We start from the raw sequence: 24,721 nt of genomic DNA on the forward strand, positions 1-24,721 counted from the left end.
TGATGTCAAAAAATTATGGAGTGAGGTATAAAATTTCTCTCTGTAATGTAGTGGAGTGTAGGTATAACACAGTAAGGAGTGTAAAAACAAAAAAGTTCTGTACTTAAGTACAAATTTACTTGTACTTTACTTGATTCATTCAATGTTGTGCTACTTTATACTTAAACTCCACTACATTTATTTGATAAATTTAGTTACTTGTTACTTCACAGATTCAGATTATTAATACACTATTATCAACAAATGAGATATTATATATGGTTGTAGATGAAGCTACACAGCAGTATATAAAGTGCTATTCTGTAATGGGCCATTCTGAATAATGAGTTATTTTAAGTATATGTTGATGCTAATACCTTTGTACTTTTACTTGAGTAACATTGTGAAAGCAGGCTCTTACTTGTAACAGTGCTCTTAGTTCCACAATGTGGTATTTCTAATTTTTTCCCCCCCTCAAAACTTTATTTAGAACAATTCAGTAAATTACAACATCTGGTAGGAATATTGGATTTGCAATTCTCAAAAACATTACAAACGTATTCAAACGTATTGCCTTTGCCTTGGCAAGGCTCCATTGACAATACAATAAGATATATACATAAAAATAAAAAGAAGTACATAGTACAAACATATTAAAGTAAAAAAAGACTTAAGGCATTTTACAAGGGGAAAACGGTTCAGTTTGTGAATACAGGGGGGAAATGTTTAAAAATGTCATGTAATCTGTGTGCTTTATTTCCATTGGTATTTCTACTTTTACTTAAGTACTTAAGTGCAATTACCTCAAAACTGTACCCTTCATGGACTTTGCACCGTTCCACCTGCTAGTCTTATTTTGAAAATGTTGACCGGATGTTCCGTGCAGCGCTGAGTCTAACTGACGGTTGTGTCAGTCAGTCGGTCGATAGTGCCGCTGCTGAGCAGAAAAACGGGCGAAAAGACTTATAAATTGGCACCACTAAGAGAATTAACTCTCCACTTTAACTCAAGCCGTCAAGAGGAATAAACTTGTGCCAGGTAAGGTTAAAAAAACAAGACTTTCACGTTGTACCATTTAACTTTTTTTACTAAAGGGGCTGTGGCTAACAGTTGAGCTAAGGGGGCTAACGTTAAAGTTAAAGTTACTTCCCGATGGGGGAGGCTGGTATTGTAACCATAACAACTGTATATGATTTAATTTAGCACAGGCAACAATAATGGCACTACATGAATAATGTCAGGTGTGTAATAATATACATAAAATAAAAAGTTGAATTAACGTTAGCTTTTGACTATCACACGGTTGCAGTAACTATGGTAACCTATTTCAGGGCACAAAACGTCACTGTAATAGATGTTCTGGTTGTCATGAAGCAGGTTTATTGCAAGATGTTTTACCCCAGCTGTCTGTTTAGTTTTAGCACGGAGAGACTAGTGTTTCATTGCCTGTGAGTGGTGAAGGGCGGGGCAGGTTTCGCAAGTAAAGATAAACCCCCGGTCCATGTCGTATCACCCCGCATGGTATATGCTTAACCTGCAGCATTATATAATATTGTCATTTTCTATAGAGAGTGAGAGAGAGAGATAGCTCTGTTCATCCGGGCTGCCTGTCTCCCATGCTCCAGTGACAGTGTTTTAAAATGCGCAGTGCCAGCCAGCTGCCAAGTCCAGTCCTGTCTCCTGTACTGCACATTTAACCCAAGTTACATGTACAGAAAGAAATGTCAGGGCGTGTTGGTGGCTGTACTTTTCTGATCATTAACAGTACAAATCAATACGAGGTTATCAGTCACGTGAAACAGGGAGCGGGGGACCTGGGCTGTCCTCTGAGCGTGACAAACTCATGATATTGTTATGAATCACTGGAAGTTATCAGTCATCACAGTCATGCAGCTGGAGAATTTAGACATGACCATGACAGCAGGGGGGTTTGATATGTACTGGTTTATTTGGGGAGTAGTGTCAGGGTAAAGCAGTAGTGAAAGCTCTGGTTCCTTTTTTTTTCTTGGGGGGGGGGGGGGGGGGCATGTGAACTGATTGCTCCTGCACAGAACCAAGCTAAACTTAGAATGGATATTCCAGTGTAGGCTGAAGACACTACTCTCCATTTAGAGGGATCTTTATTAGTGATAGGCCGATATTTGCATTTTTTAGCTGTATTGGTATCGCAAATGCGGGCTGCTGCGTTGGCCGATAGTTTTTATCAGGCATTATTTACAGACAGGCGTCCACAGGGAGCTCCGTGTTGCTGGAGACGGCTTTTTTAAGTTCAATAAATGTTCCTTTTTTAAACTTGAGACTCCTAATATTTGTTGTCATCATTGTGTAATTTCTATGATTTAAATTGAGGGAGCGAAAGTAGTATCAGCTCAAGATAAAAAAATAAAGAAATATCGGTATTTGCATCGGCCATCAAGAATCCATATATGTGTATCCTTAATCTTTATGGTGTATTCTCCAAGAGCACACATGAAGCAGTTAAAGGGATATGAGCCATTGTCAAGCAGGATTGAATCCTGTAATCCATGTCAGTATGAGTGAGCATGATTTATGCCTTTAACACAAAGTTAATCACAGATGTGACTCCCAAAAATTGCTAAATGTGCTATTTGATTAAATATTAACGTATTTTTTAAAGAAAAAAATGACATCTCATCACTGGTTCCCACTCTCAAATGTGAATATTTGCTGGTTTTCTTCAATGATGATAAGCTGAAGATGTTTAGGTTTTTGACTGTTGGGCAGACAAAACCAGCAACATAAAAGTCTTTTGAACTTTTTGGATGTTGTAATGGTCTTTCTTTCTGTCTTTTGTGACATTTTATTGACCATATATTAATCGATTGATCAAGAAAATTAAAAAACTGAAAAGACTAGTCACGAAACAGAAACATTAATTTGCAACGGTTAATTATTAGTGTAAGTCATATTTCAGACAAAGATGCAACACATTTCCCTGTACAAGCTTTCTAAATGTGAGTATTTATACCATTGTTAAGTGAATATCTTCGGTTTTTGGAGTGTTGGTCGGACAAAACGAGATGTCACCTTGGGCTCTAGAAAATTATAATGGCGTTTTTTGTTGTTGTTGTAGTGAACACAGTAAAGCAGCTCCAGAACATTTCAAATGCCTAAATCAGATGTTTGGTTCTTCTGTGTCTTTGTGACAGAATTGCTAATGCGCACACATACAGTAAAGAAGACATCATAAAAGGTCACAGTGTTAGCAGATGACTTTTGTTCATGGCACTTTCCCTGAAAAGCCTGCAGCTTTAAATGCATCACACGAGACTCTGCGTGCAGAACGGGGGCTTCCACAGGAAAAAGCACAGAATTTGCCTGTCGGTGACGTCAGGATCTCCCCTTCCTTGTCATGTAATACTGAATTTCCCTCCACTATGTTCCTCTCTATGCTGCTGGTGTGCCCAGTGGAAAATGCCTGAAAGAGTGGAACAAATGCTATTGTTTCTCCCTGACCATGGAGCAGGGGTTTCTGAGCAGGCGGACCGGTCAGTTATGTTGAGGCTACAGTTGACCTGGTGTTGATGGACCAACGGCTTCATTGTCTGTTGTTTTGGAGCCTCGTAACCACGGTCTGAAGCTCTGTCAGTGAACTCTATTAAGAGCGGACTGACGGGATTTAGTAATCGAGAGGCTCTGTATTGGAAAGGCCATACCACTGTGAGATCAGCAGTCCTCTGCAGCTGTTGGGCTCATATGAAGAAGGAGGGCAGAGGTGAATGACCGACGGTGAAAGAAATCAAGGGCATGACCTGCGATTGCCATGGAAACTTTTGACCTTCAAGCTTATGTGCAAGTGGGCTATAAGAGAGAAATAAGCAAACGAAGGATTATATTTTTTTCTGTCATAGCCCAGTCGGGATTTAGCAATATCCTGCTGTGAAACTGCAATATTGAACCGATAGATCAGCTCAGCTGCACTCCCTGCCTGTGAGATATTGCAGGCATTTTATGCAACAAAGGAAGGAAATGGAAACTCACTCAAACAAAAAAATCACCCCTGCTTAGATAAGCAATTTTCATGTGATTAAGACATTGAGGCAATGGCAAAGTGGAGCGCGGACGTAGAGTAGTTTTTAAGCTTGCTTGTTATGTAATCACACTCTTTCCTTCATTCCCCATGATTAGCATTTGTACTGATTAAAGTGAGTTAAGTGTTATTCTGTCTTTTTTAAAAATCTAATTTCAAGTAATACTCAGTAGCGCCACAACTAACACTTATTTTCATTATAGATTAATCTGAGGATTATGTTGTGGATTGTAATATGTCTGCAAATACTGAAAATTGCCCGCTATAATTCCTAAAGCATACCATTATTATAGACTATATAGATCTATAGAGAAAATGTTCTGCAGATTATTCGATATTGAAAATAATAATAATTAGTTGAAGGGCATGGTCATCTATCTGCTGTCACATCAGACGAACGGAGCAAATTCTCACATTTGAAAAACTGGAACAAGGAAATGATCTTTGTTTTTTCGTGAAAAGTAATGGGACAATTTATCCTTTATGAAAATAGTTTCCCGACTAATCGATTGATTCATATTTTCATCAGTAGTGTTCAGCACCTAAATAGTGTCTTTCCTGAACATACAAACAGCTGGAAAGAAAGGGAGTAGTCAGTTCCTCCTGTATTTATAACTAAGTAGAAACACACTCACATTTAGACAAAACCTTTAAGTAGTGTTGGTTCTTGCTTACATTCACAAGTGTGCACACAAGTCTGGGAGGTCTCAATATTTAGCAGGAAACTAAATATGACACCACAACCCTCAGGATAACTCAACTTACTGAGCACACATTTCTCCTCTCCAGCAGTTACTGATTAGCAGGCAGAACAAAATGTTGCGATATGTGATATTAATCTGCCCGATGTCCTTGATATGTTGTGTTGATGTTGAGAATGACCTGCCTCAATCACTGCAGTATGAATTTAAAAAACACAACCTCCCACATCTTTATGGGTCAAATGTGCTTTAAAAAATGGGGTATTCATGAAATCTCTGTGCAGGCTGTGACAAAATACCACTGAGGTTAGTTTCCGGCCAGCTGATTTTATTTTTCACCCACTTACATTTAGCTTCAGGGCAGGTATGCATGTGCCAGCCAGTTGTGTGTGCTCTCATCTCTGCTGTCTGTGAATCCTGTTGTTTCCTGCTCCTCAGCTCCATTCATGACACTATTTCTGTTTCACAACCCCCAGGAGCAGTCTGAGAAACATAAACACGGGGTCAATAGACAATCTGCTGGTTGTTTGGAGAAAAGAATATGCTCACAAGGGCCTAGTTTGCTCAAACGTCTTTCCAACATTTAGCTATAATCTACAATCTACATTTCCCCCCTACCTATGCTTGTTGTAGAGTCATTGGCATCTTGTGTCCATTTCCAACAACATAGTACAGCGAGTTTTCATGTGCTTTTAATAACACACGAGCTGTTCGATATCGTTCCCTATCACAGAAGTAGTGCACTATATAGTGTACGCCATTTTTTGTGTGTGGAAGTTTTCAAGCCTTTATTAGATAGGACAGAGAGGAAATGGGGTGGGGGGGTCATGCAGCAAAGGGGCCGCAGGTCGGGGTTGAACCCGCTGCAGCAGCCCCAAGGACCTTCAGCCTCTTTACATGGGGCAACTGCTCTATCCACTCAGCCACCGGCCGACCCGCGTGTATGCCATTTTGTAGTGCTGTTCGCATTCTCAGTGGTTAATTTCATTCACTATATGGTCCACTATAAAATACCAACAATGCACAACTATTTTGAGTGTACATAGATGTACACTAGATTGTACTCCTGTATACCACAATGCAATGCGGCCGTGTTTTACCGGAGCAGAAGAGGTGCTAACGGTAGACAGAGAGCTAACTGCAGTTATGAACAACCGTTACTCACGAGCTGACTACTGTTACTCGCTTGTGAAATAAATTAGCCGTGGGTTATTACAGCTCACAATCAGGACACAAAACCACACTTTAACACCATCGTAATTTCGACAATTTATTTGGGATTTAACATTGAACATTTAACATGCAACATCAGTACAACCTGTGACCGTCCTCCTGAGTGCCTGGTTTGTATCATAAACAGACTGTAAAATGGGATTACAGCTCTGTTTGTTCACATGACGTCACACATCCTTGACGCAAGGATTTGTTAGACAATTCTAGTGTAGTGTCTGAAATCTGGCTTGGTCATTCCCTTTATAGTGCACTATTTAATAAATACTATATAGGGGATAGTGAGTGAGTGAATGAGGGAACGATTTCGAACACAGCTATGGTCTTCTCTTCTTGCATTTGGTGTCTCACCATCTGCCTCTCCTCCACCCTTTAGCTCGCAGCTGGTCACATGTCGCTGTCGCTCTCTGAATCAACAAACCACTGATATTTGTTAACCCTACTTCTACGTTGAAATGGCAAATTCTGCTCATCTGTGCAAATATGGAAATCCTTGGGATAAGTAGTGACAGTGTGGGAACTTGCTCAACATGCCAAGTTTCAGTTAAGGCATGATAGCAGTGAGGAATGCATCGTTCACTTCTATCTTAAGGCTGTCGTCAGCAGCCAAATTCCTGCGTGCTCAGTACATTCACTTATCAGACTTTCGTGGACATCACTGTTGTGTTTGATTACGTTATTCCTAACCCTGTAATCTAAGCACCCCTGCTCAAGTTTCTGCTGCAGCCTTGATGAAAGCATGCATTTGTTTGCGTGAAAGTTTTATGTTTTTATTTGTCACTTTAAATCCAGATGACAAAAACATGATGCCAGGTGCTAACTTTTCCTTCTTGCGTTCACATCTGTTTTTTGGTTGTGCATAGTAGCACACAGTGTTGGATTTTCTAGAGTTCTTCTGTAGAGTGACTGATTAGGTGGACTTCAGACTTGGCCTTTGTCAACAGCATTGTTTACTGTTGTGGGTTAAGCTGAGTTCAATTGTTTAACGCAGTCCTCATGTCCTAGAGCCAAGGGTGTGCAGACGATTGTTCCTGTTTGCTGTTGATTACATCAGCTCTCGGAAATGGCTCTTATGATGGAGCAAACCCCAATGCATTGTTGTGGCTTAAGACTTTTTGGCTCATGAAGGTCATTTGTCCTTATGTTTTAAATGTAAATGTTGCTAGTAGAGCTACTTGATTAGAAAACCATATCTTGATCTAAGGACTGCAAAATATGCCTTGATGAAGAACAGCAGGGTGATACTGTACACAGTCATTTTTTGATACAATAAAACAAGGCTTTTCATTATAAAGTTTAAATGTTACATATAACATTTAGTTGCTCCACATCACCACATGATTAATTCTGAAAAGTAATGTGGTATTTCATTCAGTCAATCTTTGTGTGTGCACAAATAATTCAATTCAATTCAATTTATAGTGCCAAATCATAACAAAAGTTATCTCAGGACACTTTACAAACTAGGTACACATTTTGAATTGTGACACAATAGAATTGCTAAAGTTGTCGTTTGTGAAACGTCTTTCATGCTGCTGTGACCGTGCTGTCAGTGGGAATTTGTGCTCAGCAGCGTTTGATGTCAGAAGACTTGTTGCCATGTTTAGAGTTGATATTTGTGGCTCTTTCCATGTGCCCCTTGTGTGTCCCTGTCCTGTGCTGCAGCAGTGATTGGTGGGGAATGAAGAATATGGACAGCTGGTGGGGAAATGCAGCAGGACAAGGCTTGGCTGGATAGTGTGTGATTTATTATCTTCTTTTTTTTCTTGCTGAGAAGCAGTCTCCTATCATGGTTTTTCTTTTTCTATTACACACACACACACTTGCAGAATTACACTGTGATGGATCTTTGGCCGTCCACACAGCACTTAAATATTGATATTAATGCTTGTGAGGGTCTGAAGCAACAGAAAACTGTTTGTCTTGTGTGTTTGGATTCAAGATTATTTCAAATCTGACAGAAAACAGATTTGAAATAATTGTTATCTGTTGAGATAACAATAATATTAATCATAATGTTTTAATATATACTGTAATAAGATATACCTTGATAATATGTAGGCTTCAAGTAGGAATCAGCTAATTCTTTTCTAGATTTTCTTTTAATTCTCTTTAAAATGTCGGAAAATAGTGGAAAAATGTCCAGCACAATGCCCCTGAGGTGAAGGTGAAAACTTGCATGTCTTGTTTTTTTCCACCACCAGTCCAACACACACAAAAAATACATCTGATTGTCATATAAGGCAAAGAAAAGCAGCACATAATCACATTTGAGGAGCTGGAGCTAGTGAAATTTTGCCATTTTTGTTTGAAAATGACTGAAACGAAGTAGCTGCAAAGCAATTTTCAATTAATTTGCTAGTTGTTTCCACTCCAAATACTTAAATGCCTTGTCCTATAGAATAGACAGGTCTCATGAAAATATCATCACATTAAGCTACCGATTTAAAAAATACTGCGATATTGTTGTAGTATTTCAGACAACACGCTCCTTTATCAAGGCTTTCGTTCATGAGGAAGTTGAGTAAAATAAAACGTGTGGTTTTCTCTAGAAAAAGTGACAGACAGCATCTGTTTGTACGTGTGTGTATGTGTGTTCGGCTGTTTGACTGACCTAAACTAAACTAGAAAGAAAGTTAAAGGGAGGATTGTTCCCCAGCAAGCAGTGACCACAATACTACCCTCTGTAAGTCCTGCCCTGGAGGGCACGGGCCACTGACCATTGGCCCACACACACACACACACACACACACACACACACACACACACACACACACACACACACACACACACACACACACACACACACACACACACACACACACACATACACATACACATACACACACTCAGCACCAGATAAAAGAAGCCCTGTGTTTTCACACTCTGCACTAAAACGCATCTTGTGTGTGATCACAAGTGGACCGCTACAGATTAGAGATGGGTGAAGACGTTATTATAGATGTTTGAATGGGGAAAAAAAGAGTGATAGTGAAAGAGAGGGAGATACTTTTGTGTCTTCATTTGGCCAATTTTTTTAAATCAGGGATGGCCAATAAGTACCAAGACATTTCTACAAAGAAATGCCAAAAATGAAACATTTATTTAATGTGCTTTTTTATAGGGTTGCTTCCACATACCTTATTTTATGTTAATTTGATTATTAGATGTATTTTTAAAGACTGCATGTCTTTGTTTTTGTCCGTTCATTTATCTTCAGCAGGCTCGACTACAGTAACAGTGTCTTAACAGGTCTCCCTAAAAAGTCCATCGGACAGCTGCAGTTAATTCAGAACGCTGCTGCTCGAGTCCTCACTAAGACCAAAAAAGTCGATCACATCACTCCAGTCATCAGATCTTTACACTGGCTTCCTGTCTGTCAGAGAATTGATTTCCTTATACTTCTGTAGGTTTACAAAGCACTGAATGGTTTAGGACCAAAATACATTTCAGATCTTCTGCTCAGCTACGACCCATCCAGACCTCTCAGATCGTCTGGGACAGGTCTGCTCTGTGTTCCCAGAGTCAGGACTAAACATGGAGAGGCAGCGTTCAGTTTTTAGGCTCCACAAGTCTGGAACAAACTTCCGGAAAACTGCAGGTCTGCGACAACTCTTAGTTCTTTTAAATCAAGACCGAAGACCTTTATATTTGCTGCTGCTCTCAGTGAACTGCACAGTAACTTCTGTGTGTTTTTGATCTTTTACATGTTTTATGTGTATTTTTTCAATGCTTTTAATGTTTTATGTGAAGCACTCTGGATTACCTTGTTGTTGAATTGTGCTATATAAATAAACCTGCCTTGCCTTCTTTTGAAATAATGTGATACTGAATGAACTGTTTAGAAGAAATGTAGGGTCCATATTTGCCGCTAGTTTTATGATTTTGACTAAGGCTGCAGCTTACTTCATTATAAATGAATCCTTTTGTCCATAAAAGGTCAGAATAAAGTGAAAAATACTCAGGAGAACTGGCGTACAGACCAGGGTGACTTGTTTTGTTAAACGGTCCAAAACCTAAAGAAAGAAAATGCTGTAAATAAGGAATATTAGGCATTTTTGCTTGAAAAATGACTTCAGTGATTTATAGATTATCAAAATAGGTGCAAATCAGTATTGCTCTCAAATGACTAATTGTTTCATCTCAACCTCAAGTTCATTGTTAAAGTTTAAAGTGTCCAGCTCCTGGTCACAACACTTTAAAAACCAAATGAAGTGATCCTTCTCAAACTTGTTTGTTGAATCAGTCATTTAGGCTGTAAATTATGAAAAATGATGACAGATGACCACAACTGTTTGCCTCCTAGTCATGGTAACGGTTTTCCCACAGGTGCATTTGAATGCGAGCAGGGAAGTAAAAGACGATCTCGAGATGCATTTTAGTCGTGTTCTGATGCCAGGTGTCCACTGCAGTCTGTCTCAGCTGTACGTAACCCCAATTTGAATATATACGGTTTCAAGATACTAGATCTGAACAGGGCCAGTCAGGCTGTAGACGGAGGAGAAGCTCCAGCCTGATGACGAAGGGAGGAGAGGAAGAGGATGGAGGGGGTGAATAAAGAGAGACTGTTGAGTTTGAATTGATGGCCGTTACGTGAGAAGAGAGGGAGAGGAGAGTAACAGAGGACGGTCTGTGGTACTCCTCTGGAGGAAACGGAAGCTGCCTGCTGTGCGCTTCTTGACAGTTTCTTTTTCTCTGTCAGAATCACACACACACACACATATATAGTTGTGTGTGTGTGTGTGGTTGTGTTGAGGGTTGTGAGGTTATAGAAATAGATGAAAACAGCCCACCTGCTGCTAAGATTACCAAACCAGATCACACACTTTCACTCCCCCTTCCCCTTCCTTTTCTGTCTGTATCATTTCTCTGAACTATTTCTTTTCTTAGTCACAACATAACTCACGCTCTTATCAGTGTCTAAGCTGAGGTATGTTGTTGTGACAACGATAATGTCGTTCTCCTTCAGCTGTTGGTTTCATATGAGAATAATGTGTCCTCTTCAAAAACATATTGGCTCATTCAATGCTGTATTTGAGAAGCTTACCCTGGAATAAAGTTAAATAATACATGTTTATAATATAAGATATCTTTTACAGTTTGTCAACATGGTCAATTGTGTTCCCTTTAATTTGTTTAAATGGAATCTGTATTAATTAAAAATGTTTTATTGTAAAACTGTAACCAGCTAATAGTTCATAATTCTACTTGATAAATTACTAAATATATGAATAATAAGAGTTGTAAGGTATTGGAAAAGCTTGAAAATGGACCTTGAAAATGCCTGAATTTGACTTTTGAAACGTTGTACCTTTGAAAAATGATTGAGCCGGTGTCTTTAAAGAAATGTCTGTTTGTCGAATCAGGCATTTGTAAAGAGTGAGCTAGGAGGGAATTTAAACCCATTCATTCATTGACACTTTATTTTTTTAATGTGTTTTTTCAGGCCCCACACACTGAGTTTACCTTCGGGCAGCAGCGATGTCGGGCTCTTATGATGACTCCATGATCGATGTGTCCAGTGATAGCTTCTGGGAGGTGAGACACATGCATTTCTTTACACTACCTGCCCTTAAATCCAGGGTCACATTTCTTCAATGGTGAATATTTTCTTACTGAAAACAAGTCTTGAAAGCTTTGTAAAGGCTTAATGTTAACTCTTATATTTTCAGCGGTTAGGAATATGCTTGAATTTGAATAAATTCCCAGATATGATAAGGAAATTGTTTGTTTAGGTATCTTGTAAGTGCTTAAAAGGGTGCTTGAATTTTACTCTTAATAAGCTGTATAAACCCTGTATTTAGTTTAGTTTAGTTTATTTGTTTATAGTTTCGTGGACAGTCCCCTTGATTAACTGTACAGTAAAAGAAGCAGCTTTAGCCTATTTGGATAATTTCCAGCTGTAGTCCCTGGCCAGTTGTCAGTATGCAACCTAAAATACATTAGTTAAAAAGAAAAGGAAACAAGATTAAAATACATTACATTTATAATTACAGCAGGACTAAGCAAAAGGGGAAAATGTTGTTCACAAATGGAGCAAAAACATTCAAGCAAGCACAGATGAAGGCAAACAGAGGACATTTACATCCGATGATATTAGGTTGAATCCTGTGAATATAACAACTTAACAACAACGCAACATTATAAAGCTGCTGTAAATAATTGTGTGTTTCTTAATAAATAAACTCCACTCAGACAGCAGTGCTTTCAATAAGACTAGTGGGATCCATAGCCAATAACTAACTAACTAACTCATTTCTTTTATCTTCTTTTCACTTTTCTCTCTGTTGCTGGTTCTCAGGTCGGTAACTACAAACGATCGGTGAAACGGGTAGACGATGGCAACCGACTCTGTAATGATCTGATGAGCTGTCTTCATGAGCGGGCACGTATTGAAAAGGCCTACGCACAGCAGCTCACAGAATGGGGGAAGCGCTGGCGACAACTCATAGAAAAAGGTACTTGATATTTAATTATATACCGTATAGAGCAGCTTTAATTTCCAGAATCCAGTAGGAAAAGCCCCAGGGATTGTGCTCTTAACTCTCGTAGGGACATGAATATTATGATATTAATGCATTGGCATCATTCGGAGAAACACATGTATTTTCGACAACCCCTGAGAGCACGACTTTCTGACTGGCAATAACTCTTCCCTCAGGCCCTCAGTATGGTACTTTGGAGCGGGCGTGGTCTGCTCTGTGCACAGAGGCGGAGAAGGTAAGCGAGCTCCACATGGAGGTGAAATCGGCACTTATGGGAGAAGACTACGAGAAGCTGAAGAACTGGCAGAGAGACTCCTACCACAAGCAGATGATCGGCGGCTTCAAAGAGACTAAAGAGGCCGATGACGGCTTCCGCAAGGCTCAGAAACCTTGGGCAAAGAAACTCAAAGAGGTGTGGATTTAGAACAGGATGCTAAAATAGTGTTGTGTGTAGTATAGTGAGAGTGCCTCTTTAAAGTTATTCCTATCAAATGTGTTGTAAACTATAAGCAGCTACTCATTTAACACAAGCAAGTCACTGATTACAGCACGACTATCAATTTTATCCTTCAGTTCCCATGATTACACATTACTGACTCACGATTGTTTTCCCTCCATGGCTACCTGCTCGCTAAACAACAACGGAGCAGAAGCGCAGTTGCAGCCTCTTGATATTGAATAAGAAGCTATGGCCAAACATTAGCCACGTTGTGCAGAGGTGGCAGCCACTCACTGTATCCTGTAGTTCTTTAAATGTCATTAGAAAGGAAGGAAACACAAGGAGACTGGCATCTCTTAGTTCAGAATCAGGTCAATGTATTTCCTACTACTGCTTTCAATTCAGCAGCCTGTTTTCCCGGCGGTGCAAACATTCCTTTCTCTTTCCGTGTATGTATATACTGTATAAGAGCATGCACATCCAAGTGTTTGTAAGTTCAAAGCCACCGAACGTTTTGCACCCTCCAGGCTTTTTTTGCGTGTGCGTGTTTGTGTGCTTGTGCGTGTGTGCACGCTGACATCCTTGGCTTGTCATTGAGCAGGGGCAGAACAATACAGATGTGTAACCATAGTGATTTATTGATTGACCAGGGCAAGTGGGTAGAGGACAGAGAGGAAATTAGGCTAATTAAGTGGTCTAGAAAATGAGTAGCTGACGTGGGCAGTATGTCAATAATAGACACATACATGCTAAACCGGATGCAGTATTTGACTCATAGTGCAGTGACAGACAACAGCCTGTTATGTCAAAGTAGGGAGGAGGACAGGCTGCCGTCCTCTACTTATGACCTCATGGTTTGTACATATGGCCTCGGCCCAAGCTAGACTAGGCACAGCCCAAGACAAATATAAAAGCAAATTAAACCACGGTGGACAAGTTTGCTTCCTCAATTCATTGTGGAGTTAAAATAAAAGTGATAAGAGGAGTAGTTCCTGTCATAAACGGCAAAAATCAGGCATCAGTGTTTCCATGTTGAGTTGGTTTCTGTGTTATTCATTCATTCCGGTATTCCATGTCTCTGTGGCCTCAAATGAGCAAGCTTCTCTTAGGAAATTAGCTGTAATGAGTCCTAAAATGACAGATGACACATTTAGTCAGGCTTTTCGGCCCGGAAAGGAACATGTGTTCATCAACCTTACTAACAAAGAGAAAATTTCCCTGAAGACTTCAGAGGCACAAACATGCATCCACATTTTGAGAAAACATGCTCTACACCAATGGTCTTATTCAAATGTTATTACATTAAAAATTGAATAATTTTGTGACTGATTTAGGCTAATTTTCCAACCGCTTAATAAAAGATGTCGTAATTTATGCTTCAATCCCTCAGTCAGAAAGCAAATTGGTTTTGACGACTCCCCAGTTGAGTTGTTTTATTTACCTTACAAGACTGGCACTATTGCCTCTATTGGTTGAATCCACAGATGGAGACGATCAAGAAGACTTACCACTCTGCCTGTAAAGAAGAGAAGCTGGCAGCCAGCAGGGAGACAAACAGTAAACTGGAGAGCAACAACAACCCTGAAGCCCAAAAGAAGCTCCAGGAAAAGGTGGAGAAGTGTCAGCAGGAGGTGCAGAAGGTAGGGCTTCCTTTTCTTTTTCCCACTGCTTACTCCATTTCCTTCCATCTAGCTTAATATTTAGGTCTACACTAACCTGTGAAAGGTCTTACGTGGGCTGCCTAATAGTAGTCTTTCAGGACTGGAAGAGCTAAACCCCCTTTATTCATTGATTGCAGTTTTGTTGCTTTTATTAGCTGGCATGTTTTTCACCACGATTTTGATGGGGGTTAGTTGGAACTAAGTCCTTGTGTGTTTAATTATAACACAATTACACACAAGTGCAGAAGAATTCATGTTTTAACTGTCACTTTCTTTCTCCCAGACTAAAGAACGTTATGAGAAATCCCTGGAAGAACTCGACAAGTTGACCCCTCAGTATATGGAGAACATGGAGCAGGTGTTTGAGCAGTGGCAGCAGTTTGAAGACAAACGAATCCGCTTCTTCAAAGAGCTGCTGCTGGAGGTTAAACAGCACCTGGATCTCTCAACCAATCACAGGTTAGACACATGGGTTTCCAATTATTTTTTCAGACTAACCATTTAATGTCTGACTACATAAATGTAGCTTTTGCAGCTGATGAGCATTGATTAGGGGTGCAACGGATCAAAAAACTCACTGTTCGGATCCTTTCTCGGATCAGAGTCATGGATCGTATTGTTTTTTGTATCAGCAAAATCGTATCGTTATTATTATATTATTATTTTTCCATTCTTCCACTGCTTCTCTCAGTACCTGCGCAAGATGAGTGCCTGTGTGACTCATAGAGGGGGCGTGCCTGCAGCACCGGACGCGTTCCCCTCAACACGTTGCCATGCTTGATGTGTTTCCAACGTCATATGGTTTTCTTGTGCCACAGTGTCCACACACCGTCATGGTTTTATCCACTAACCTCTTTCCTCCATCATTATACTTGACAGGGCAGCCAGAATGCTCCCATACAGGGGATTTAAATAACCCGGAGCAATCAATCTCCTCCGTTCCTCCACTCGCCATGACCACGCTGCTCTTAATAAGTGTGTAGACTGAACAGATGCACACCTTTTTTTTCTTTCATAAATCAATCCCCGGATCACGTGTGTGCTGAACCACAGATATAGATCCGAACGCATCACAGATCAATGCTGATCCGTTGCACCACTAGCAGTGATGTGAGAGATGTTTGAGATTTTTTTTGGCTTCTCCTTGAAAATAATGCACAAAATTGTCTCTATAGATTCCAGACAATCTACCACACGCTGGAAGACACAGTCTCTGCTACTGATGCTGAAGAGGACCTCAAATGGTTCCGGTCCAATCACGGCCCAGGCATGCCAATGAACTGGCCCCAGTTTGAGGTAATACAGCCTTGGTTTATACCAGAGTAGAAGAAAAGAGAAGGATAGCTCAATGTTTCAGGACAGGATTGGAAGAAACCCAGACCAGCTCTCAATAGGTTACCAAAAAACTTTCATGTCTCAGATCCATACACAGAATCCGCCATAAGGCTTTTTGTAGTTGCTGACTATACTGAGGTAATTATGAAGTAATTACAGTCCGTACTTAACTTGAGATGCTAGTATCCACTGGTGCTCTTCCATGCCGAACTGTGGGAACAGAGGACAGCAGAAAAGGACTAATAAGATGTGCTAAAAAATAAATAAATCAAGGGCAGTATTGCAATGGCTTTTTACAATGTTACATGTAGCCCAAACATGAGTTAATATCCTGTGTCATTTTTGTCATTGACGTATGCTGTTTGGCAGCATGGGTGGAAGTCAATCTTTCCTTAGCAGTCATAGTGCCACTGAGGAATGTAGTTTATGTCATCTTCCCAACAGGAGGTGAAATAGGAAAAAGAGGACAGGGAGGCAAAGAAGAGAAAAGTTTCATGCGCTTGCAACGCTAGACTTTATAGTTCTTTTGAGTGCTCATGCAGACAGAGCTGTTACAATGGGACGCCTTCTTCCACTTCCTTCATTACCAGGCTATTCTTATCTCTGAGGAACGCTTGGTCTATGGTAGGCTTTTTAGGAAAGGAATAAAGGGTTAGATATCCAAAAGAAACTTGAAAAATACAGCACACTCCTCTGGATTATTCTGCAGTCTACTAGCTCTATAGTACATGCAGTTTTTAATAGAATCAATCCGTAGAATAATTTGTTTGTGTAAGTCAGTGCTACATTCCCAAACTAACATTTCCTCAGCTTACAGTGTATCCACAGCAGCTTTAGGATTAGACTTTGTTTTCCACATTAACCCTTTTCCACACCTGCTTCCCTTTCCCCGTGTCTGACAGAACTTGGATTGGTCCCATCCTCGCTCCTTTAAAAGAAGGTCCATTGTAGTGAGTTCTGCATGGGAGGGCTGTTTTATTTCACGGCAGCTATGAGGGGGGGGGGGGGGGTCCTTTTTTTCCAATGACTCTCTCACTCCTTACTGCTTCTATTTATGTGTGTGTTTGAGGTGCTTGAGTTTGTATTCCACCTTTCGAAGAATATTAATGCGACAAAGACATGCCAGCACCACAAGTATGTTGACGTATCCACCTTTGTTTTATTTACCTGATAACTACAGGATGTTTTTATCCCTTTTCCTGGCTATCATTATTTCTAGAATTACTCTTTACCACTATTAACACATCTCAGAGTCTCTGTTCTTCCTAACCTTTGAACTCTGACCCTCAATGGCCCTTCCACTGGCGGTCTGAACCCTGCAGTACGTCACATGATGCCGCCATGACTCAGAAATGTTAGATTCTCAGAGGTCATGAGCCAGACAGGAAGGCCTTTGATCTTTGACATTTTGAGAGGCCTGAAAAATCAGAGGGGTCAGTCAAGGACCCCTCTCTAAATCTCAGAGGTCGCACTTACTGGTGTAATATATCATTTATATGAAAGAGGGACAGCTGTCCAAATTATTGTAATTCATTAAGGACATATTTATGTCACGATGCCATGTCGTGATAGATAGGTATAAAAGTCCAGGAATCAAACCAGTAATGTGTGAACAAAAACACGTTTCTTTCCTGTAACTGTGTTGCTGTTATGGTCTCTCTTTTGCTCCACTCTCCCTGGTTAGCCTCTGGTGGAGGGGAGACTCCTTGGTGCTGTGTTTCTTTCAGCAGGTGATGGATACTGTACATGGTTGTGTCTCTCTTCTTATCAGGCCTACACTGTACTGTAAACACACTTGTGCATGTAGAGTTTCAAACTCCAGAGTCAGTGTCACGGCCGGAGAAATGTTTCACCGTTTTTTGTGCTGAAGTGTGTGTATATTGCTGTGCACATGCCTGTAACTTGTTCTTCAACTACTAGCTGTAAAGGCATGTTTTGACCCAAACTCAACCACTCACTTGGCCAGGTGTGGCACAGTTGTAGACTGTAATACTTTACTCTAATGTTTGTCTGTTTCTACCAGGACTGGTCCATAGACCTGAACCGAACCCTCAGCAGACGAGAAAAGAAAAAGCCATCAGAAGGAGTCACACTGACAGGCATCAGTCAAACTGGGTCAGACCAGCCTGTTCAGTCTGCCAAGACTAGCAGCAGGTAGATATCTGATCACTCACTGACTCACTTTTTCTGCCTCTTACGCACAAAAACCTGAGCATGGGTTCGTAATGCGCACACACACTTAATCTCTGTCTTCCTCATCCAAACTTCCTCTTAGGGAATGCTTGTAAAACATTACATAAGGGAAGCTCTGGGAGTGACGTATAGTTGTGCCGCCGTTTCCATGGTAACAGTAAACATTTTGTTACTGTTCGTCGGGAAAGAATTCATCCCCACGAGTCGGCTGGTACGTAGTTGAAAGCAAGCCAAAAAGCAATGTGGAAATATATCACTCACGCACACAGCAACCTTCATAGCAACTATCATGAATGTTGGAACTGGGAAGTTCAAAGAACGCCTGCACCTGGATTGAGCAAGTTTGTGATTAACGACAAGATTAAAAGAAATATTTAAAAGAAAGTTCAGCTGAATAACACAATGACGCAAAAGGAGTGTATGATTCAGTTCAAGCTAAATGTTAGCAACAAAAGCTGTGTAATGGAATAAGAGTCCTCTATGAAGGTTTGGAGTTTCATGTTTGATTGTCAGTTTTATGATGTGATCTTTTTACGACAAGATAAGATAAGAACTTAGTCGTCCCTGCAGAGAAATTTATCTCTGGTGTTGTGGCAACAGAACCAAGCACATAAGTGGTTCATGGAAACGGCAACAAACACCTGATTAAGATAAAAAAAAAAAACTTTGCATGCATCCATCATTACAGTGAAAAAGCAAATTACAGTTTTGAATTGCTGAGCAAGTTGCTATGTGTGTGTTATTGTTCTGAATTTTAAGTGATGCTGGTCGTAAATATCCTGTCCTGTGTTCTGGAAACACTCCTCTGATCAAGACATCAGTGGGAAGTGGTGTATAATGTGCAGAACGAGAGCTTTAGAGGAGTGTGTAGAGGAGTCAACAAAGGGAATGTCAGGCATGGAAAGCATTTGACCCCTGAACTTGTGAATGTTGATTTCCTCTCCCCCAACCAGCATTTACAGTGCATTGTTTTCCTGTCATTTCCTACATCTTTGGGCGTGACTGTTGGGTTCTGTTTATGTACAGCAGGGTCAGAATAAGTTAAATCAGAAACGATTTGGATTATCTTTCTCTAGTCAAAGAGCTCTGAAGGTCAAAAGCAGACTTAACCGTGAAGGGGAAGTTATCTTGATTGTAGTTTTTTTTTTTTTTTTTATCAGAATCAGAAAGCCAGCCCTCATTCATATCACATATTTGCCCTTTTTGATTGTCTGAGGCTTGATGGCTTTAACACACCGGATAAGACGGTAATACAGCTCTTTAAATGGTTAATACCTATGAGTTTAGGTTTGTTTGTTGACTGGAACCATCCAAAGTAACATTGTGCCAGACTCCCAGTAGAGCAGTGTTTGGTGTAATAGCTCCTCGGGCTCAACTCAGAGAGCATGGCATGACTATGCAAACAAAGGCGTTTACATTCCTCCGCTTTGCACTCTGCAGGGCCGACCGATTACAGCTACTGCTGTTCATTGTCCAATAAGTGTGTAAACAGGGAGTAGAAACTCTGTGTTTCCTCTGATACAGGTGCAGGGCTGAAGTGACAATGGTAGGAAGTAAACTGCCTTCATGTGACTTCTTCAGAGTGCTGCACAGAACCAGAGCTGACAATCAAGTGTTTGATGTGTCGCTCAGAAAGTCTCTTTATTAATGTTTTTATAGCTTTGTATTAAATATTATTAGGGCTGGGCGATATGATGAGATATATATATATATATATATATACACAACACAACGCTTTAATTTCTGATGCTTTAATGTTTATTTTACTACATCGTCATGGGGATATGATATGATTTATATGGTGATCAAGGATTTTGACCATGTTGCCCACTTTTATTATGATGAACAGCACCTGTAGGTTTTTAGTGTTGGCGCTCGAGTCAAAACAAGTCAAATTGTTGTCATGGTGTCTCTCGGTTTAGTCTAAAACAGTTGTTTTGTTGACTGTACTCATTGATGTTGTTGTGACTCAGGCTTATTATTACATAGAAATACAATTATAACTTGGTCATCTATAACGTGAAGTTAAGACAATTAACTGTTCACTAAGCCCCTTGACAACTTGGCCTAGCAAGTGATTTCCATTACTTGGTAAAGGGCAATGGGTCAATACTCGATACCATTTTAAGGTATAGACTGACACAGTATTAAAACTTCTTCAGTGAAATGATACCTGCATCCTTTGTGTATAAATCTTTTTTTGTGTTAAAAAAAAAAAAAGAATTTAAGGGTTTTGTGTTTCCATTCACATGATGGTTAAAGAATGCAGTTGACAAAAAAGGTATCAACTGAAGTACCCCATTGGTATCCACATCTCTTTAAGGGTACTGGCACTGATACTGATTTTTTTCAGTCCCAGTAAACTTAGGTCATGTATGGCCCAGGTGTGTCTTTATGTGTGTCTGTGTGCATGTCAACAGTCGATCTCTCACTGTGTCCCATGTTGTCAGCCTGACTGTGCCCACTAACACAGCGCCAGTGGGCTTAAATCCCTTTGATGAAGAGGAGGAAGAGCAGCAAGAGGAGGAGGAGGAGGAGGAAGAGATGGCCGTGGAGCAGCAGACTACAGTCAACCACATCAGTGTGAATAAAGAGGAAATAAAAACGTTGGTGAACAGAAGGAAACACTCCTCCAACCCCACAACCTCCTCGCCTTTTCTTTTTTCTATCTTTTGTGTCATGGATCGCCGTGCGCGCCGCGTCTCTTTCGCGCCCTTTTCTTTGTCTCGGTTACTTTGATCCCTTCTTCCTTTTATCCCTCTCTCCCTCCCCTCAGGTGGCAGGTTGTTGTGTTGCTCTGCATGGTTGCTGGAACGGCACACAAAGCCAATGTGTGTCTGTCCTTCACTCCTAACAGTTGAATGTCATGCGCATGGGGGCGCATGTCTCTGCTGTGGGAAACGTCTTACAGTCAGATCTGAATATTGACACTTAAACACATACATTATTTATATCAGTTTTCTCACAATGACCAGACAATTAACAGGCTGTATAACATCAAAAGAAGTGTACGTTCATAGAAAACTTAAGATACAAATATGTGACTTCAACCTTTGGGCAAACCATCATACTGCATTTTTGTTGCTGTAAATCAACAAAGAAGCAGGATAATCAGTGTCTTTTGCAATAAAAGACACTGAACAGGTCTGACTGTAAACCTTTTATGTATGTGCTGGTGTGTGTTTTTTGTTTTTCAACTTAAAACTCTGATAGAGCCGAGTTCTCTCTCTGATGTTTAGGTGGCTCCCTCTGTTGGCCGTCCAGGTTAAACTCCAATCGTGCATTCACAACTATGATTTGTCTTGCTTGGTCTCAAGTTGCTGTATTTGTCATGTTACTTTTGATATGTGGTCATGTTTTGTTGCCCTCCCTCAGCATTGTGTGCACTCTCACTTGAAGCTCCTGATCTTAAAGTGGCATCAAAGAAACTTGAATCATTTATAATGCAGCCAGACGCTTGCTTTGTAGCATTGGTGCCATAAGTAAGCATGCTGTGCACTTATTTATATGATGTTTTTAGGATCAGTCATTGGATTTTTAAATGCACTTCATGCTTTTTATGTATTTGACTTAACTTTACTTGGTGTTATTTTTATTTTGCTTGCTTTTCTAACTTTAAAACATCTACGCCTGGCATGCTGAATTGTCCTGTCGATGCACAAAGGCCCAGAGATAAACTCAAATACATCTTCTAAGTGGCTCTTTTGTCTCTTCACTCAGCGCGAGCAGTATGGAGAAGACCCAAGACTGGTCAGACGAAGACCCAGGTGGTAACCCTTTCTCTTCCAACGGGGATGGGAATCCATTCGAAGATGAGCCAGCTTCTCCAGTCGTATCAGTGCCTGTCAAAGCCCTCTATGATTATGAAGGACAGGAGCAGGATGAGCTCACCTTTAAAGCAGGTACAAAGTGGCAGTGGAGGAAGAAGTATTGAGATCCTTTTCTGAAGTAAAAGTACTACCAAAACGTAATGCTTTCAAAACCTTACTTAAGTAGAAGTATTTAAGTATTATCAGCAAAACGTACTTAAAGTATGAAAAGTAAAAGTATAGCTTTGTGACAAAGCATTTTCCAGCTGATCCAAGACATTTTGTAACGACTTTATTTAGCTTAAGAAGTAGGAGGATTTTCTTACAGTTGTTCCAATACTGATACCAGAATCAGCAATGCTTCCGACACTGATGGAAATGCTAGTATCATTACTGGTATCTGCGAGTACACAAGTTTGTCATTAGTCCCCTCAAAAAAATCTAGTTTTAAGTAGTTCATTTATCATATTTTCCGTTATGACTGACTGTCAAACTAGATAATAAAATAAAGTTCTATGGTGTTCATTCTCTGTATGTATTTGTTCATCATGTTCATGTTTTTAAACCTGAGCCAGGACATGCAACAATGATAACCACCATATCGCATCCACACAGGGTTAGTATCCCAGTAGGTTTCTGGAATACAAATATTCATCTGTTCCTCCTTCTTTCAGGGGATGAGTTCACTAAAATCGGTGAAGAAGATGATCAGGGTTGGTGCAAAGGCCGGCTCAAGGATGGAAAAACAGGCCTCTATCCTGCTAACTATGTGGAAGACATCCAGTAATGAATGATCACAAATGAGTAAATGTGAAGAAAGAAGAAAGCGGAGCGTTGTGAAATGACAGTGCAGCTGGAAAACAAAAGGGCTCAGCCTTATTTTTTAACCCATTTCTCCCTGTTGGTGAAGAATGGGCTGGAGTTGGAGAAGGACGGAGAGGAAAAGTTGCCGATTATTAAAAGGACCACTTGAAATGTTTGCCACAGATCGACAACGTACAAAGATGGAAATGAACCACAAGTGTCCGGATGATTCCAGGAGAGGAAGATCATAAAGAAAAAATGCTGTCAGTGTAAGATATGTAACTTAGAATCCCGTTTATGCTGTTACAAAAATAATAGCCTTTCAAGTATATATTAGATAAAAATGTATGTGTGAATTTATATATTGTTTAAAAGAAACACTGGGATGACAAATTGTCTTGCGATGTTACATGCAGCCTTATTATGCAAGCCACTATGGATTCATTAAGGGAGATGACCCTTTTTATAACCACAATTATCTATTTTAGGTTTGAAACCATTTCTCCCTGTTAGAATTCAGTCCATTTCTGTTAATCGTTAAAAAAATAGACCCTGATGTTGAGATTATTGTCAGATTGATCCTGATTTTTAAATTAGTGCGACCATTGTTCTGTCATTCCTTTCAGGGTTTTGTTTTTCCATTCAGTTCATGAACTGTTGGGGTGATTTCATAAGGAGTGATGGAGATCAGTAGAGCCTCATCCTGACGTAGTCTTCACTCAGTACACAGCGGGTTGGTTCCTCTAGTCACTGCAATTGAATGTATATCCACTGATTGTATTTTCTCACTTATTGATTGTTCACTTTCGCTGATTTGGGATCTTTTTGCAGCCACTGACCCATTAACCCCCTAAACAACCTGTCCTCGAGCTTTTCACACAAATCTCTCTACTGTCTATCGATGGTAGATCGTCAAACTATACGTGTTATTTTTCATGCGACACTGAAGGTTTTTCACAAACTTTTATCTCACTTGAATCTCCGTGTTGAAAATCCTCTCACTTGTTTCTAAATGTCAAGTTACGGGATAATATTGTAGTGTTCTTAAATATATTACAGTTTAAAGCAATAAATCCACAGCCAAGTATGGCGTTGCATACATGCCTGTAAATAGCCTGGATGAAACATATTAGAACAAATTAAGCATCAATATCAGATGATATGTAGTTGGAAATTGATGATTGTTAATTTATGATGCCACAAGTGCTTTGCTCTACTCTTGTTAGAATGACGTGACTGAGAATCACTTTGTATAGTAATTGAATGTTTTATGGCAAATATCCCTTAGATCTGTTATTTCCATATATTTGTAAATATGATTATTTTTCCCACCACAGAGGGCCATACCTATTGAATTTATCAACAAATATGTGAATAATTGTTTGTTTTCCCTTAGGAGCTATGACACGATTGGATATAACTGATTTTAGAACCTTAAGACACATGTTTGGATCAAGTATTTTGTCATTTTCCATTTTTGCAAACTACCTGCAGGCTTTTCACTTGTGCAAGCTCTAAATGCTCTAATCGCCCACTAGTGCATCAATGAAATCATTGAAAAAGAAAAAGCTCTTTGATGCCTTTAACTGCAGCACAAGAGGAAGATGAATTTAGTCGTCTTCGATATTGGTGAGGAAGGAGACGTTTGCCATGTTTTCAGGGCGCGCCGTCGTCAAAACGCAGCTACAGCTGTACTTGCACAGTAAGGTTTGTAAATGTTGTCCCACAACATAATAAATAATTTTTTTGGAAAGAAATTTGTATCCTTTGTGTTAGGTACTGATATTTCTTATCTGTTGAAGTGAATGTTTATTGATTCTACAGTATGGTTGTTTTAAGTTACATGTCTAAGTAAAAATGAGGGAAATTTCACACTAACATGCTTTCATTTCAACATAAACACAGAATTCTACAAGTGGTGGCAATTTGTGCAACTTTGTTCAATTTGATACTTTTTTAAATGTTTGTAGTCAGTATCTTGCAGATAAATCCCCATTCCAACTGGTAAAGAGTCTGATTTACATTTAAGTGTCA

At 39.9% G+C, this 24,721-nt stretch overlaps 1 protein-coding gene across 3 annotated transcripts; it reads left to right on the plus strand.

The window, feature by feature from the left end:
• Positions 1–883: 883 nt before the first annotated feature.
• pacsin2 (protein kinase C and casein kinase substrate in neurons 2) lies at positions 884–24,408 on the plus strand. Of its 3 annotated transcripts, XM_083934999.1 has the most exons (12): positions 884–1,017; positions 11,408–11,499; positions 12,263–12,419; positions 12,623–12,858; positions 14,370–14,525; positions 14,830–15,005; positions 15,722–15,842; positions 16,784–16,831; positions 17,905–18,035; positions 20,525–20,680; positions 21,795–21,976; positions 22,558–24,408. In XM_083934999.1, exons 2-12 carry the CDS (start codon positions 11,443–11,445, stop codon positions 22,668–22,670), a joined length of 1,533 nt encoding a protein of 510 aa, XP_083791125.1. In that variant the 5' UTR covers positions 884–1,017; positions 11,408–11,442; the 3' UTR covers positions 22,671–24,408. The 3 variants fall into 3 exon arrangements, with proteins under 3 accessions (XP_083791125.1, XP_083791127.1, XP_083791126.1); XM_083935001.1 differs by lacking the exon at positions 20,525–20,680; XM_083935000.1 differs by lacking the exon at positions 16,784–16,831.
• Positions 24,409–24,721: the final 313 nt, after the last annotated feature.

This window comes from Echiichthys vipera (genome assembly GCF_963691815.1).
Source record: "Echiichthys vipera genome assembly, chromosome: 20".
NCBI classification, from domain to species: domain Eukaryota; kingdom Metazoa; phylum Chordata; class Actinopteri; order Perciformes; family Trachinidae; genus Echiichthys; species Echiichthys vipera.